The sequence below is a fragment of the Falco naumanni genome, chromosome 7 (assembly GCF_017639655.2).
Source record: "Falco naumanni isolate bFalNau1 chromosome 7, bFalNau1.pat, whole genome shotgun sequence".
Lineage (NCBI taxonomy): Eukaryota > Metazoa > Chordata > Aves > Falconiformes > Falconidae > Falco > Falco naumanni.
The window spans coordinates 61,017,806-61,033,285 of NC_054060.1; the positions used below are offsets into that span (position 1 = coordinate 61,017,806).

General features: G+C 38.5%; 1 protein-coding gene across 1 annotated transcript in view; it reads left to right on the plus strand.

Annotated features, from left to right (window-relative positions):
• NPAS3 (neuronal PAS domain protein 3) overlaps window positions 1–15,480 on the plus strand; it is a 611,298-nt gene that overhangs the window by 569,222 nt on the left and 26,596 nt on the right. The window contains exon 7 of the mRNA XM_040602139.1: window positions 9,061–9,254. Coding sequence (XP_040458073.1) covers window positions 9,061–9,254 — 194 coding nt within the window. The remainder of the gene's footprint in view (window positions 1–9,060; window positions 9,255–15,480) is intronic.

Genomic DNA, 15,480 nt, shown 5'->3' on the forward strand with positions numbered 1-15,480 from the left:
GTTTTATCTAGTTCTTGCTCACTGTGCAGAGAATCACCTAAGGTAATTGATGACTGCTAAGAACTACATCAAATAAAACAGTAGGGGGAAAAAATCCCTCCCCCCCAAAACCTTTATTAAAACCCTTTATTTCTCCTTCCAAAGATAGAAATAAAGACACTACATCGAAGAATACTTATTATTGGTTGTCTTTAGTGCAACAAGATTTGGTTGCCCTTACATACAGGATTCAGGCAAACTTTTTTTAAAAATCTTTTCCTTGCTGTTGCAGAATGAAGTAGCCAGCTTCCACCTCCACCCAATATTCTGATAAAACTACATTTGAACTGATGCAACAGAGGTCCTTTTTCAGTTTTCATTTTTACTACTGGAGGGAGCACTGGAATTCTGGAATAGTGAGCTCCAAGAGAGTTTTCTCATGGGCAAGGATGACAATTCCTCTACTAGAACCCTGCACGTTTCAATAGCTAAATGCTTTCAACTTTCTTTAAATAGTATTAAGGAAAAAATATCCTCAAGGCATTATTTTTAAAGGGGACTTCAAACATTCCATGAGGGGAAAAAAAGGCAACACATTTGAACACCAAGGGATTTGCAGTAGAAAATCTGTTAAAGTGGAGCTATCTTTTGAGTTTCAGGGTTAAATGATTATTGGCCGTAAGTCAGGGATGCAGACTACCAAAAATTCTGAGGCATTCCGGATTCCTAGCTTAGACCAGAAGCAGCCAGATTCTATAAGAGATCATTTAGAAATAAGTTAGTTACATTAGCTAGATTTTAAATTAACTATGTTTCATTTATTCCTCCAAATTCAACATACAAAATCCATTATAACATTTGCTAGAAGTATAAGAAAATCCCAGGTTCTTAATCTTTTTTACTATATAGACTTAATTCTGCAATAACTCAATATTAGATATTTTAGAGTTTATATATTAAAGCAGCTGTGAAGCAAGCAGATATGCAAGGGTAAATCTGCTCATCTTGAATCCTTCTGCAAATGGCCTGCTCTGGAGGTCATATCAAAGAGATTCTTTTTCCAGCTTAAACCTGTCTCTTCTAAATAGATCTCAACCTGATCTCATTTAATGCATTGATGTCTGGTTTCTTAGTCATTATATTTGCTGTATTACATATCAGAAGGACTCTTGAGAAATTCCCCCGAATTGATAATTCTAATTTCTTATGTATAGCTACTCTATATTCACTCTGAGGACAGCTGTATTGTATGCTAAACCACGAATTGTAAAAATTGATCCCTTTGTATGTAGGTTTGTATTAAACTGAGATACTTTATTTTTTCCTGTTTGTTGCCACACATGGGTTCCTGGTGTCAGTTTGTATTTGACTGTTTGAGCATATTAAAGTTTTGCTAGTGCTTATGATGTTCTTGCCAAGAGCGCTCTTGCAGCAATCTGCACTAGAACAGTCTTTGTGCCAATTACTTCAAAAAGAATTCTGTTATAAACCCAATTTTTATGGCTACTTTTTCAGGTTGCAGTGTGGTGATTTCATTTAGTTTCTTCTTTTTCCATTTTTTTAATGTTGATCTTCTTCAAATGCTTGTAAGTTTTGGATTATAAAAAAATAATGTGGTGTTGATAGATTGAGTTGTTAATAAGACATCTTAAAAAGGAAAGGGGTTCAAAAGTATTAAAATAAAACCTGGCATGTTGAATTACTAACACTGCATATATTTAAAGGCTACTATTTAATAGTAGAACGTTTGGAGCTGCTCTTGTAGGGGCTGGTTATGAAAATAGAAACCTTTGCAGTTGCATAAAGCAAAATAAATGAAAAATTTTAATATATAATAACTGAACACAATATTTCTTGAGCTTATATTACTAGGCTGATTTCAGAGATGTCAGGTCTACAGCGTCTTTTGTTTAGAGAAAACCAGCTTGCTAATCCATGGCAATTAATAAAAAATCACAACACAGAAAAGGAAAGCATGATAATATATTTTACAATACAGATATGTTTTTGAATTTTGATTATGCAACTCTTACTACTGCAATGAATGCAGTTACTCCAAATCTGTTACTCCAAATAATAACATGGGAATGCTGTTATTTAACAGAATGAAAAATCAGCCACAAGTTGAGTATCTAATAACATTAATCTAAAGGATCTAAAAATGTTGATAACAAATATATTTTTGTTAATTATTCTTGAGCAATCTCTGGTCTGCTGTTCATTCCCAGCCTATTACGATTTGATAACTCTTGAAAAACAAACTATTGTACAATCTTGACAATGTTTTTTGTCTTAAATGGCAGCTTTAGGAATTGTTTATCATACAACAGTCTTCCTTTACTCCCATATAGAAGTTGTAGTATATTCTTTAGATAACCTTAACCTAGCCAAGTCCAAATCAGGGAGCTGCATATGATAGATATATCGTGCTTAATATCAGGTTCTTGTTTTGTCTTCAGCCTTTTGGAGAGTTAGAAAGCTGTCCCCATTTCTTTCCCTTTAGTTTATTATCTAGTGAGAGGCAAGTGGGAGATAAGAGGTTGTGCGCCCTGAGGTTGAGGCAAGCAGCTTTTTGCGTGAATGCTCAAAACGCTAACTTTTACACAGAAGAGTAGCTCTTCCCTGTGGTGTACTTGAATGAAAGTGACTGTGGCTATTGTGCTTGCTGCTGGTCTCAACATTCCTTGTATGCAATAAATAATACTCTAGTCAGGTCATTTTAGGGATTGAGCAAGAGCTATGAACTGAGCCTGCCAAGCCAGGGTGTTTCTCATGTGATGCTTATCTTTAAGCACCCAATGAGTTTGAGGTCTCATAAGCATACTTTTTTTAAACCCCTTAGGATTAGCCTAAATTCTTCCTCTGACTGTTTTAAGCAGCAAAATGGCTTTTGAATCTTATTATTTGGAGAGAGTGATATCAGAGGAAAGATGGAAAAAGCCTAGAGTGTCTCCAAAAACTAGTATTGACTTTTTAGCAATAAAATATGTCCTGAAACCAAATAATGCTGTTTAAATGTAAATACCATTTCCATTTTCAGACTGTCTTTTGCAGGTGTATTTGAGGGGATTTGAAATGTACTTGTAGATGGAAAAGAGGCTATTGACCTTGAAACTATGTATGTGTTAGGAATAATGTTGGCCTTCCTTGAAATCAGACTCATATTCTTTGAATGGGTACTCAAGACCACAACTCTTAACAGTGTTTCAGGTAGCATTCAGTGCAAAACTGAATTAAGACTGACTACGTTTTACTTACAAAGCTATTTCTCAGGGGTCATAGGTTACTGCCTAGTCTCTTTTTTTTTTTTTTATCCACCATGGTTCAGAATAGTTCACTGACAGCTGCACTAACAACTATTTTCCTTTGTTCTGGTGCAGACTTGATATAATAGGACAAGGTATGTTTGTAGAAGCAATGTCTTTTACTAGACGAGCTACTGTAGTCAGAAAAAAAACAAACAAACAGATTTTTCAACATGCAAGCCCTTTTTCAGCATCTAAAATCGAAGCAACAAATTTCTGAATCAAATCAGAGTTGAGAATAGTTACTTCTCAGTAATTAGTTTGAGTAGTAAGTAGATACATTATTCTGTTATGCTGTCCATGAGAAAAGGTAGATGATACTTACGAAGCTGGAGATGAGCGATGTTAACAAGGGACAAGATTATATTATGGTTATTTTGTAGATGAAAAGAAATTGTAAATCTAACATTGATGTAGCAAGAACATACCTCCACAAACTTTACCTTTCACAACTTCTTTATCTGAGGGGTGATTGATCAGGTTTCCAGACATGCAGGAATCCCCAAAGAGTGGCCACTGAGAATGTGCGAACTACTTTACATGGCTCATGCTGCAAGTCCAATGTGTCTTCTCTGTGTGAAGCTAACTGTACACATGATGAAGAATTGATCTGTGTGTGTACAGCAAGTTGGATTCATGCGGGACACATCAAACGTGCTGCACATGTGGGATGATCCAACTTATTGCAGCTGTAGCAGCTCAGTCCTTTTCAACACCAAAATGTCATGCTCTGTGGGACCTCCTGTTAGGAATACAGCAGTGTTTATAGAAATGCAGTAAGTCTGAGAATGGGATATGTGAGTATTACTGGAACTGCAAACATAAAGGCCTTACTGGACCTCTCTGATCCCAGCTGTTGCTGCATGGTAAATACAGGCAAGTGATGTATTTTCCTAAAGCTTTCCCAAAGATGGGGAGAGTAGGCTTTGGTCGCAATGAGGATGGGGCTGTGGAACCCCAGCAATAAATGGCTTCTGATCATGAGAAAATGTAAACAAATACAAATGTTGTAGTAGCTACAGTGGGGTACAGGGAGGAAAGAAGAGAACTGGGATAAATAAATAAACGTGCACTGAAGTTTAGGCTGATGGGCATGGATACATTTCGATGTCAGAAAAGGAAAACATTTAAAATACCACTGTGTGAACTGCAGATGTGACTGGACTCTGTTTCTTTGAGAAGTCCAGAGAAAAGCCTGTTTCCAAATGTTCAGTCTTAGCTTAGAAATTACCTGAAACCATACAGGAACCCTTTACCTTGTGGAGTGTTAAAACATTTGTCTCACTAGTGTTACCAGCAGGTTTTGAGGTGTCTGTCCATGCATCTGTGAGTGAAGAGGAACACAGCATTTCAAAAGAAAAATGTAAGAACATGGCTATAGTTTGTAAAATATTTCTTCAGCCGATTTTAGCGGTTCAAATTAATTGTGTTTTAAAGATTTAGGTGTTGATTTTGGAAGTATAAGATAACATCTTTGGGAGACCAAAACTTACATTCATGCATATATATATATATATATATCTCTATATATATATATCTTTGTGAATCACATTTGCTTCTGTATAAATGCATGTATGAGTTGTTTGTAAGACAGCTAAATAAATTTCTAGGCACATAAACTAAATTAGGATGTTTTCATATGTGACAGTCTTCTCAAAATTTGGGTCTAAGCAATAATTTTAAGGCTTCAAATTTAATATCTCATTAAGAGAAATGAGGTGGAGGGAGCACTTCTGCCAGTGCTGCAGTTTCAGTTCCATAATAAACTGGCATACTGATTTACACAGAGAACAAAAGAAATAGTTTAGAAATTTCTTTCTAATGGAAGTTTAAGTTTTGAAGAACACAGAGACATCTGAAAGGTGAAATTCACAGATTTTTCATGCTTGCAGGTTTTTATAGCCTCTGGTAATGCATGTCCTTACTCTGACATCACATGTATGTGAAAAAATGGATGTAATATTTAAAGATGTCTTTTGACAAAGAAAATATTTCCATCTCCAGAGGTGAGATTTAGCTTTAAAGGATGATGAGCAGGTTCCAGATGTGTTTTTCAATTGCTGGGCTTTCCTTTCCATAACTATTGACAGAGGGAAGGTTTTATCAAGGTCTTTGTGATGTGCTTGTTTATAATGAGTAGACATCAGTAGAGCACATCTAAGCGCTTACCGCTAACAGATGACTAAAGAGAGCATATGGCAGGGAAAAGAAATATATATTTGCCCAAGCAATGTGGCTTGTTAACACTCCCACACTCATAAACTGTGTTTACATGTACTTAAAATATTTTGCAAATCCCTTTTCTAATCAGCTAAAAATAAAAGCCAAATAATGATTTTTTTTTTTTCTCCAATGCCAGGCAAAGTTGATTTAGAATTTTTTTAACAAAGCAATTAAACAGTACAGAAGATTTTAATAGTATTTGCTTTGCTTCAGCATGACACCTTTACATATGTCTTATTTTCATTTAACAGTGTTAAAAGATTTATTGTTACAGAATGCTTTTTGGTTCATCCACCTGTTTATCCAAGTATAACTATTATATAGCTAGGTTACACCACAAGCAATAATGTGAGTCAGAATGACCTATGTCAAATCCTGGTCTAGATCAGGCCACAAGGTTTATTTTGACCATAAGATTTCCCTCTGCTTCTATAGGATTAAATCATCATGCAAGTTATAACACCTGCCAATAAACAGTTTGTAAGCAATAAAGTCTCCATACTGTTAACTAAGTCCAGCTCCCATTCAGGTAAAAAAGGAGTCTTACTACTAATCTTATTTAGGAGGTAGATGGAGAAATGCTGGGGAAATCTGTACAGCTCTTGACATAAAAAGTTTCAGACAATCCCTGTGATTAGGCGTGTAGCATTCACCCACCTTTTTTATAACCAGCAGAACACAGTATCACTGTCTTCTCTTGCTGTGACATCTAAATGTGCAAGTCTATTCATATAGTGTTATTAGAAAGAAGACAATTACACTTTAAAGATGGATATGGACTGTGGCATACTTTTCAGAAGAAAGCATTTATAAAGAAAACTGCACAGAAGAGCTGCATTTACTTTTGATTTTCAGAATATTCCTAGCAAATTTTTGGTAAATATTTACCTCTGCATCCAAGTATTGTCCTTCATAAAACAATTTATTCTTGCAATTTAGCTTCATTAAAGTCATAATACTGCTTTAGGTTATGATAGACTAGTGCTGTGGGATTGAATTATAAAGAGATTAATTTTAGCTACCGGAGATAATTGACCCTATAATTCCTATCACCCCTAATCCCAGTTCAAATGAACCAGTGTTAGAAGTGGCAATATTCACAATGTAGACAAGGTCATGACAGCTAGAATTGTTTTTTACTACCAATTAGATTTCCCACTTGGTGTGTTTGACTAATGTTGTCACAGAAAGGGATTTCAGGCATGGAAATACTGTTTCTTTAGAGGCACACAGGCGCTGGAACTGATGAACAGTTTGCTGTACATTTCCCAGTGTACAGAATCAGAATGCAATTGAGTGCTGACCCCTAAAATTTGAATTCACATGGGGATTTAGAACATGTTTTGATCCATGATAGAGCTAGGAACAAGCTAGATAATTTGAATCTGGAAGAAAACTCTCTTGAAATTCAACAATGTTAATATATGGTGGGTCTGGCAGGTTTGGAATGGTCTATTGGGGTAATACAGCATCCGAGGTGTATTTCAGATGAGGAACCAGAAAAAAACGATATGCTGACTGAATAGAGAGTTGTTCAAAAACAAATCATGTTGATATTTAGCTGCAAATGACACGGAGGTTTCAAAAAAATACAATGAAGAGATAAATGGATTTTAAGTATGATATATCTTAAAAATTTCCTCAAGTGATAGTGCCAACTTCAAACATATTAGCATAAGGACTCTTATGAAAAAACAACAGAAAAACAATACTTTTGCATAGCACGTTCAGTATAAGATTATTTTTCACATTATTACTATTTATCTATCAGCATTTTTCCAAGCATTTACAGATTTGAATTTTTGCAGTAAGCTGAAACTGCATGATAAAAAGAGACAGATAATGATAAAAAGCAGATGTATATGCAAGCCTAGCTAGAAGGAGCAAAATATACTACTACTGCCCCTCCTGTGAAGTTAATCCTATTTCTTTTAGCTATTTCTTCATTAGTTAATGAGGTCTTGAGAAAAAAAAAATAAAGTATGTTTGAAATGGTGTTTTTGCATCCTTGCCTTTAGGAACTTTTTCAAATATTCATAGAATAGTTTGCCCTTGGAAGGTGCATTAAGTGTGAGTTTAGGCAATAATCACTTCAAATGTGGGTGGTCAGAAACCTTCAGCTGAAATGGACAAACACATCAGCTAATCACTTTCCTCATTCAGATTCACTGGCTGGAGTCAAAATGTAAAATAGCAGAGAAAGGAGAGATTTTAATAATTAGGTTAAAAAAAGAAGCAAACTTCAAGATTTAGATCACAGATCTGCTAGCATGAATTAGATCTGAATTTGGATGCACTGTGATTTGCAGTCTTATTAACGAAAGATTCTCTTCTCTCTTGCTTTCTGTTAACAATCAATCTCAGATCAGAAGCACAGTTTGGCTGCTGTCTTTGTGAGATGAGTATCAGTGGACCTGTAACTACATCCCATCCCTGTCACCTTCTCCAGTGCACCTGGTACCGAGCAACATCTCTGTTGACCTCTAGGTAGTGAGTCTGGGATCACAGTGAAGGGGGCCCCCATCTCCTGCAAGCCTCCCCTTCATGTTGGTGTTGTAACAAACACGCTCCGAGGGTGAAAATCTGGGAAAGCCTGCAATTCCCAGTTCTTATGGCTCTCTTATCCATGAGTACAGGAACTGCATTTTCCATTTTCAGTTGATATCTGGCATCAGTGATGTATGTGTATTCTTTTACTGAAAAAAACCAACCCCTTTATTTATCCACAGAACTCCTGAAGGAGTGAAACTGGAAGCAGTGGATTGTTCTTTTTCCAGAGTTTTAACTTACTCGATTTCAGGCAGTATTCTTAGAATTGCACTCTCCAGGGGTACAACTGGATCTCCTGGGCATCTTCTGGCATTGTCTTGTGAATAGGGAAAGATCTGCCCCCAGAGAACTCTACACATACATGGTGTACTAGGCAAAAGCATTGCATGTCTACCAGCTCTTAAGAAGCTTGCTTTGGATGCAAGAAGACCATCCTGCAGCTGAGCTCATTGATCACTTCTAGGCTGTTGCTTCTGGAATTGCCAACCACAAAGAAGTAATCTAAAGCTCTGAGCGGTGTCTCCATGGTGGAGGTGACTAGCAATTCAATTAAATTCGTTCTGGAAAACTTTTTAAACTGCTGATCTTTTTGTCTCCAAATGTTATCAAATTAATATTTCATTAATTTCTACCTTTGCTATTTCAGTTTTATCCCACTTTCTTTTCTATTGAATTTGTAGTTTGTTTTCTTTTTCTTCTTTCTTTCTTTCTGTTACAACCACCAAAAAAAAATCAATACCTCAGGAGTTCTGAGTTTTTTGTTTGATGAATGTGAACCATTTGCCTGTTATGTTCTTGTCTTCTTTTTTGCCATGAGGACATATAGGACATGTTGATAGCCAATATTAATAAGCTTAACACTAATACTGGCAGTTACTTAGTACAATTTTTGGTTGTTTTAAGTGGTTTGTAAGGAAATAGTAATGCTATCCTTTACAAGAAACTGATGTCATAGTTGCATCCAGAATTCACTGGGGTTTCTTTTATTGTTTTTATTTTTCAGGTGATTCATATAACAGGCCGGTTACGTCTGAGAGTGTCACTGTCCCACGGACGGACAGTACCAAGCCAAATCATGGGACTTGTTGTCGTTGCTCATGCTTTGCCACCTCCTACAATTAATGAAGTCAGGATTGACTGCCACATGTTTGTCACTCGTGTGAATATGGACCTCAATATCATTTACTGTGAAAATAGGTACAGCTTTTAGCTCCTTTTTTTCTTTGTTTTAGCTGTATGTATTCTTTGTTCCATGGGCTTGGCAAAAACTTTTGACATTTGTGACTCCTGCAACGTCATCCTGGTGTTGTATGAGAGCATAGACGTCACTGTCATCATCATCACCTTCATTTCCATTACATTCTCAGAGAATAAAGGTAAATTAAAAACTGTAATTTGCAGGACATCTTGCTGGGATAGGGGAGGATGGACCAGGAAAGACTCCGCTAAGCTTTCCCTGCTTGCAATATATCATTGTCCCTCTCAGAGGCAAGATGTGGGACTAGACAGACTCTGGTCTGACCTGTATGGCTGTCCTTATGCTCCCTAGTCCTCCCCTCCACAAGTTTTTCTGTCTGAAGTTTTAAAGTTTTCCATTTTTTAACTAATTTGCAGATTACAGCACATCGTGCTCAGTGTTTAATGGAACAGAAGCACAGATGGCCTAGATAGTAAGCTAGAGAGGTGGGATCTGTTGCAGTAAGAGGTGGGAAAACTGTAGAATAAAATTGGTTAAGGGCATACTGGGAAAGACAGCAGTGAAATGGGAACAGGTGATGAGGAGTTGGTTGAGGGGGGGGCTGTGTTCCATGTGATAGCGACAAGTGATCTAGGAAGGTGGAAGATAGGGTTTAAATTCAGCTGTCTGCTCCCTGGGGGCTGGGTGTCCCTGGCATCAGGAGCTGCCCACCCACGAGGGTCTGTCAAGGCAAGGCCTGGCAGCCAGGGCCGGTCCCAGCGCCCCAGCCCGCAGCAGGGCAGCGAGGGGCACGGGGGCAGCCCCAGCCCCCGGCACTGGGCACAGCCCTGGGGACGGGCCTGGCTCGGCAGGGCCTGTGGTGGGGCAGGGCTGTGGGGAGCTGGACACGGGCCCTGCTGTGGCACCAGCACTGCTGGGGCAGGGGCTGATGGCCCCGGGGGCTGACATGGGGTCCTGGGCCATGGGCAGGGTGCAGAAAGACCCAGGGGGGCTGATCAAGACCATTAAGGCTTATTGGTGTCCTCAGAGCCGTGAAAAATACACATAAAATTAAGGAACAGGTATTTAGAGCAGAGTGAAGATCTAAGGAAGATATAAGTAACAAAGAAGTTTGGGTCCATTAACAGAAGTCTGAGGTATGTGAGAAAGTTTGGAAAGGAAGTGAGAAGGCAATGCAGCCAAAACCAAATTTTGTCAAGGGGTCGTATCATCAAAAAGTGGAACAAACAAGATGAATAATGAATGCAAGTTTTTCATGTGACAGCAGCTGTAGCATATTGGAAGTTAAGAGCGGAGGCTCTGATATGAGCAATTATGGTTTCTCAGTCATAATAGAATACCTATGATCAGGATAACACAACAATATAAACTTTTATACAAAGAGATAAATGCTTTGTTGAATCAGAGCCTTAAATATTTTTAAATAATCTTGGATTTCAGTTATAAGGTTATCTTCACTGTCATGTTGCTGAACTGCCACAATAGTATTATTAATAATATTACTTGGCTATTAGAGAGAACACTTCATCTAAACTTCCAAAGCAGTATCTAAAAGAGAATATATTATTCTCATTTTTAGGCCTGGAAAAACTGCTCTGTAGAAAGTGGCTTGAGCAAGGTCACAGAGAAAGCCAGTAACAGTATTAAAGTTTGGGCTGAGCTTTTGGCGGTGACGCTACCCATTAAGCATCTAGATTCTGCACCATCAGGCAGCTGGTGAAAGAGCTCTGGGGATTAGCAGAAGGATCTAGAAGAAACCGTTTGCCTTAGTCTTTGACTTGACTCTGACCTACCTAGGTAGCAATGGAAGTCTGCTGCCACTGTAGGGCTTTTCAATGGCCGCTGTGAAATGAGTTGCTGGTATCTGTCCAGTTCTTAATGAACAAATTTCCTTTTAACCAAATCACCTGCACTTACTGTCACCTTTGTTGGCAACCTCAATCAAAAAGACAGGAGTCAAATGGATGTGAAAAATATACTCCATCAGGTCAAGTATGATATGAATTTGTGGGCCATGCTAGAAAGATATATACTTTCTCTGCCACCAGTTTGGCATTTTTATGAGCCCTAAGTTGTATATGTTTTTTTTTAATTAAACATTTTTCTCACACCTTCCCTTTACATTCATGTAGCAATAAAACCTTCAAACGCCTGAGAAAGGCATCAATGAAAAATGTAAAATCCATCAGATGTGGAGTGCTGATTGGTAACCACATAGAAAGCTGATAACACATGGTAAACTATGGTAAACCAGCTGACTTACACAAGAAAGTGTTGAGCTTACTAATGGTTTTCATTCATTAAGGTAAAGGCAACGTTATAAAGCAACTTTTCCTTGTTTGTGATGTATTTTCTCTCATATGCTAGGGTAGAATGCATATGATGGTACTTGAATTTATGGTGCAATAGTTCCATTTTTAGCCCCTGTTTCAGTGTTAAAAATAGTTTATAAAAGGAATTTCAAATAGTAGAAACACTTCTGCTGGGCTGGGAGGTGAATGTTAGCTCACTGAGGCAGCAGGATTTTCACTGATAGAAATTGGAGTAAGATTGACAGGACTTGGATTTCATAGCAGGTACAAAATAGAATATGACTGTAAAAGCTGGAAGAATGGAGAGGACAGAAGAAGGGAAGGAATTAACTGAATAGCTGATTGGAGCTGTCAGATTAATTATCTGGGCATTTGCCAAGGCAATTCTACGAGTCAGGGAAGTTGCAATCTCTCTTCTGGGACTATAGAAAAGGAGATAAGTATCCCATCCTGAATATATGGGCTTGACTCCTGGCACTTGCGGGCAGACGGGAAATTCTTTGTGGTGCCACAGTAAAGCAAGCACAACATTGATGAAACCAGAGAAAAATGGATCCACGCTGAGGAAGCTGTAAGCACTATTTATGGAGCAATGGGGAGTTACTGGCAGCTGCGGGGAGTATGGAGCAGAAGCCATGCTACTTAACTGAAATGAATGCTCACAGTGGACCATTGGATCAGCAGGGGTGAGATCAATAGTACTCCTAGTTTTCCAAGTCGTTGCCTGCTTGCAACAGCAGGGAGCAGGAGTGACATTACTCAAGTCTTTGGGCGCATCTTGTTACTTTCCTCTGAATGAAGAGATCTGCAGAATCCTGGGCTCGGTGCACAAACTAGTCAACAGTTTGCTTCCCTTTGACACAAGATCCGTTAGCTACAACACCGGCTATTTCTAACAATATTTCATTCTGAGAATGTTAAATGGGGATGTAAAATTTTGTTGTCTAAATTGTGGTTTGTTAATCCGTGTCTGTTTTCTAAATGTGGGGTTCATGTCATCTGAGCTTCACCATCTAGGCAAAAATATTCTAATCCTTTATTAGTCAATGGAGTGACAAAAGCACCTGCAGAGGACAAATCATCTTAGACAGTGATAAATAACTAAAAGCAAAATAAAGAGACTTCTGCTAGAGTACAGCATCATTCTGTGTATTTTCAGTGTCAACTGTTAGTGATTAGAGACCATCTGGAGAGAGCCCATAGCTCAGTTTAATGTGGACTGCCATAGCCGTATCTGCTAATATATGCCTAAAAGGAAATAACCCAGTGAATATGGTGGTTTCCAAATGGAAGAGGGTTGGCCTGTTGGCCATGACCGTGGCTGCCAATAGTTTCTTCAGATATGTAGAAACAGTCTTGTGTAGAGAGCCTCAGGCCTAAAAATGTGTGCACAATTTGGTCCTAATTCAGCGAAGCACTGTACTGTATACCAACCTCTAAATTTCAGTCATGTTAGCAGTCCTGTAAGTCAGTGGAACCACAGATCTGCTCAAACATAAGCATGTGCATTTTTTTTACAGTTTTACAGAACTGAGTTCTAACCCATCAACCTGTTGCTTTATTTTGTCAAAGGGCTCAGAGGCCACAAGATCTGTCTCCTAACTAGTGCTTTAAGATACACTATAATATTTCTTTCTTTTCTCCATGCAATTTATTTATTTTCCATCTTTGGTACCATTGATAGAAGCATGAGTGTCCTTATTTGATATATTTTCTTTTTCTTCCAGTTTTGGTGTCATTGCTTGCTAGTGATCATCACTTACATCTGCATATTCTTTCTGTTTCTTCTTCCACTTTTTTCATAAAAACAAAAAAAGAAAAAATCCTGTGTCCTTCATATGTCTGTTTGAAACAGCTTTTTCTTAATATTATAGAATCGTAGAATTATTTAGGTTGGAAAAGATATTTAAGATCAAATCCAACCATAAACCTAATACTGCCAAGATCACCACTAAACCACATGCTTAAGTGCCACATCTACAGGTTTTATAAGTACCTCCAGGGATGGTGACTCAACCACTTCCCTGGGCAGCCTGTTCCAGTGCTTGACAAACCTTTCAGTGAAGAACTTTTTTCCTAATATCCAATCTAAACCTCCCCTGGCACAACCTTAAAATCAAGAGATTGTGAATCTGCTTCCACAGTTGCTTTACTGTGTTCATTTTTATTTGTGAAGACTTTGCACAAACATGCTGCTGCAGAGAAACCAAATACAGCTGAGTCAAATGCACCGGAGGATGAAGCAGAATTATCATCTTCCATGTCAACCCTGCGAACTGTAGCACTCGCAGCCTGGGTACATCACAGGGCAGTGGCCTGCCTGGAGATTGCCCCTTTCTGCTAGGCTGGGCAGGGTGGGATTTCTCCCTGATCTTGAAGCAGAGCCACCTCCTAACAGAAAACACACAGTTCTTTGGCCAGAGAAGGGACATCCAAATGTGCCTGTGTGGAGAGTGTAGACATGGGAGGGGAAGAGACTTGAGTTCTAGTTCCTGCTCCATTGACTGTTTTTACACTTCGTTTAATATAAAAAGATAATGCACGGTCCAGCGGACAGAAACCTTTCAATCTCAGACTCCCTTCCTTATAGTGAGGTTTCTTATGACTGGGCAGAGATCCCAGGTCCTTTGTTTCCCAGCCCATAATTCGCTGTGCAACCAAAGTGGAAGAACTCAGCAGGAGGGATGAGGAGTCCCATTGCCACCATTCTAGACTTGTCTTTATCCTGGTGATTCTGTCCTCACTGAGAAGGCAGGAGAGGTGCTTTTCAACTGTAGTTTCTGATAAACATTAGATGGCTATCCCCAGACAGGTATCTTACATTTGGTTAAGTGCTATAGCTATTAGGCAGTTGTTTGAAAGTGCACATCCTTTAACATACTGTGTCATGAAAGTGGGAGAAGGCTGCTGTATTTTGCGTTAAATTGATTTGACATTTTGAGTCCACCTGCTTTACCTGTGATGTTTTTCTTGTCTGTTTTTTTTTTTTTTATTTGGGACAAAACTCCAGTGCTACTTTGGTGCTGTCTGATGCTTTCATTCTCCTTCACTCTTTCTAGTCTAGACTTTCTAGTCTCCCTGCCTCGGACATCCAGGCAGACACAGCTCTGCTAGTGAGTGCCTCAGTGGCTGTGTCTGCCCTCTCTGCCTGCTGGCAACCCCTCAGATCTACACAATTAGGTTTCTGGTTTAGCCTCCCCACTGGCCTCCCTCAGGATCATGCTCCAGTTGTTTCAGCTATCTGGTTATATCAAGATGTTTGGTGTTTCTTACAGCTCCCTTAAATGGATAGCAATTATATCTTACAATTGCAAAGTGGGCTTAATCCCAATCATTGCAGCATATTTCAAAGCCTAAATTATTCTTTTTTCCAGAAAACCAGACATACTTTTAAATGCTTGTGTGAGCAAGGCATTTTCCAGCTGTTTTGCTATTTTCTGTACTGCATTTAAGGACGTTGACATCTTGGCACTCCACAATAAAAGTTCACACACGCACACAGACATAAGCACACAGACACACAGACAGACGCACATACACAAAGGTCTGCAGAATAGATTTTAAAGTTTCTGTGTGCAATAAACAACAAAGTCCCAGTTGAAAGGGCCCAGAGTGAAAGCTGAGCTCCCAAATGAATTAGACTAAAAAAGATAACACCCTGAGGCATCTGTATGTCTCAGCATTTAAATTATATCCCTTGAAATATCAGTTTGGACTTGGTGCCAAGAAATGGTTGAAGAGCTTTTTCATGAATATACCCAATAGAAGACCAATCTGTTGAAATGCAATGTGTCTCTAATCATTTGGTATAAACATAACATGTTTTTACTTTATTATGTAACCTTGAATCATCTTGGTCTTTTAATGAGGATTTTGGATTGTTGCTAATGCTTTACAATTTCATGGAATTATA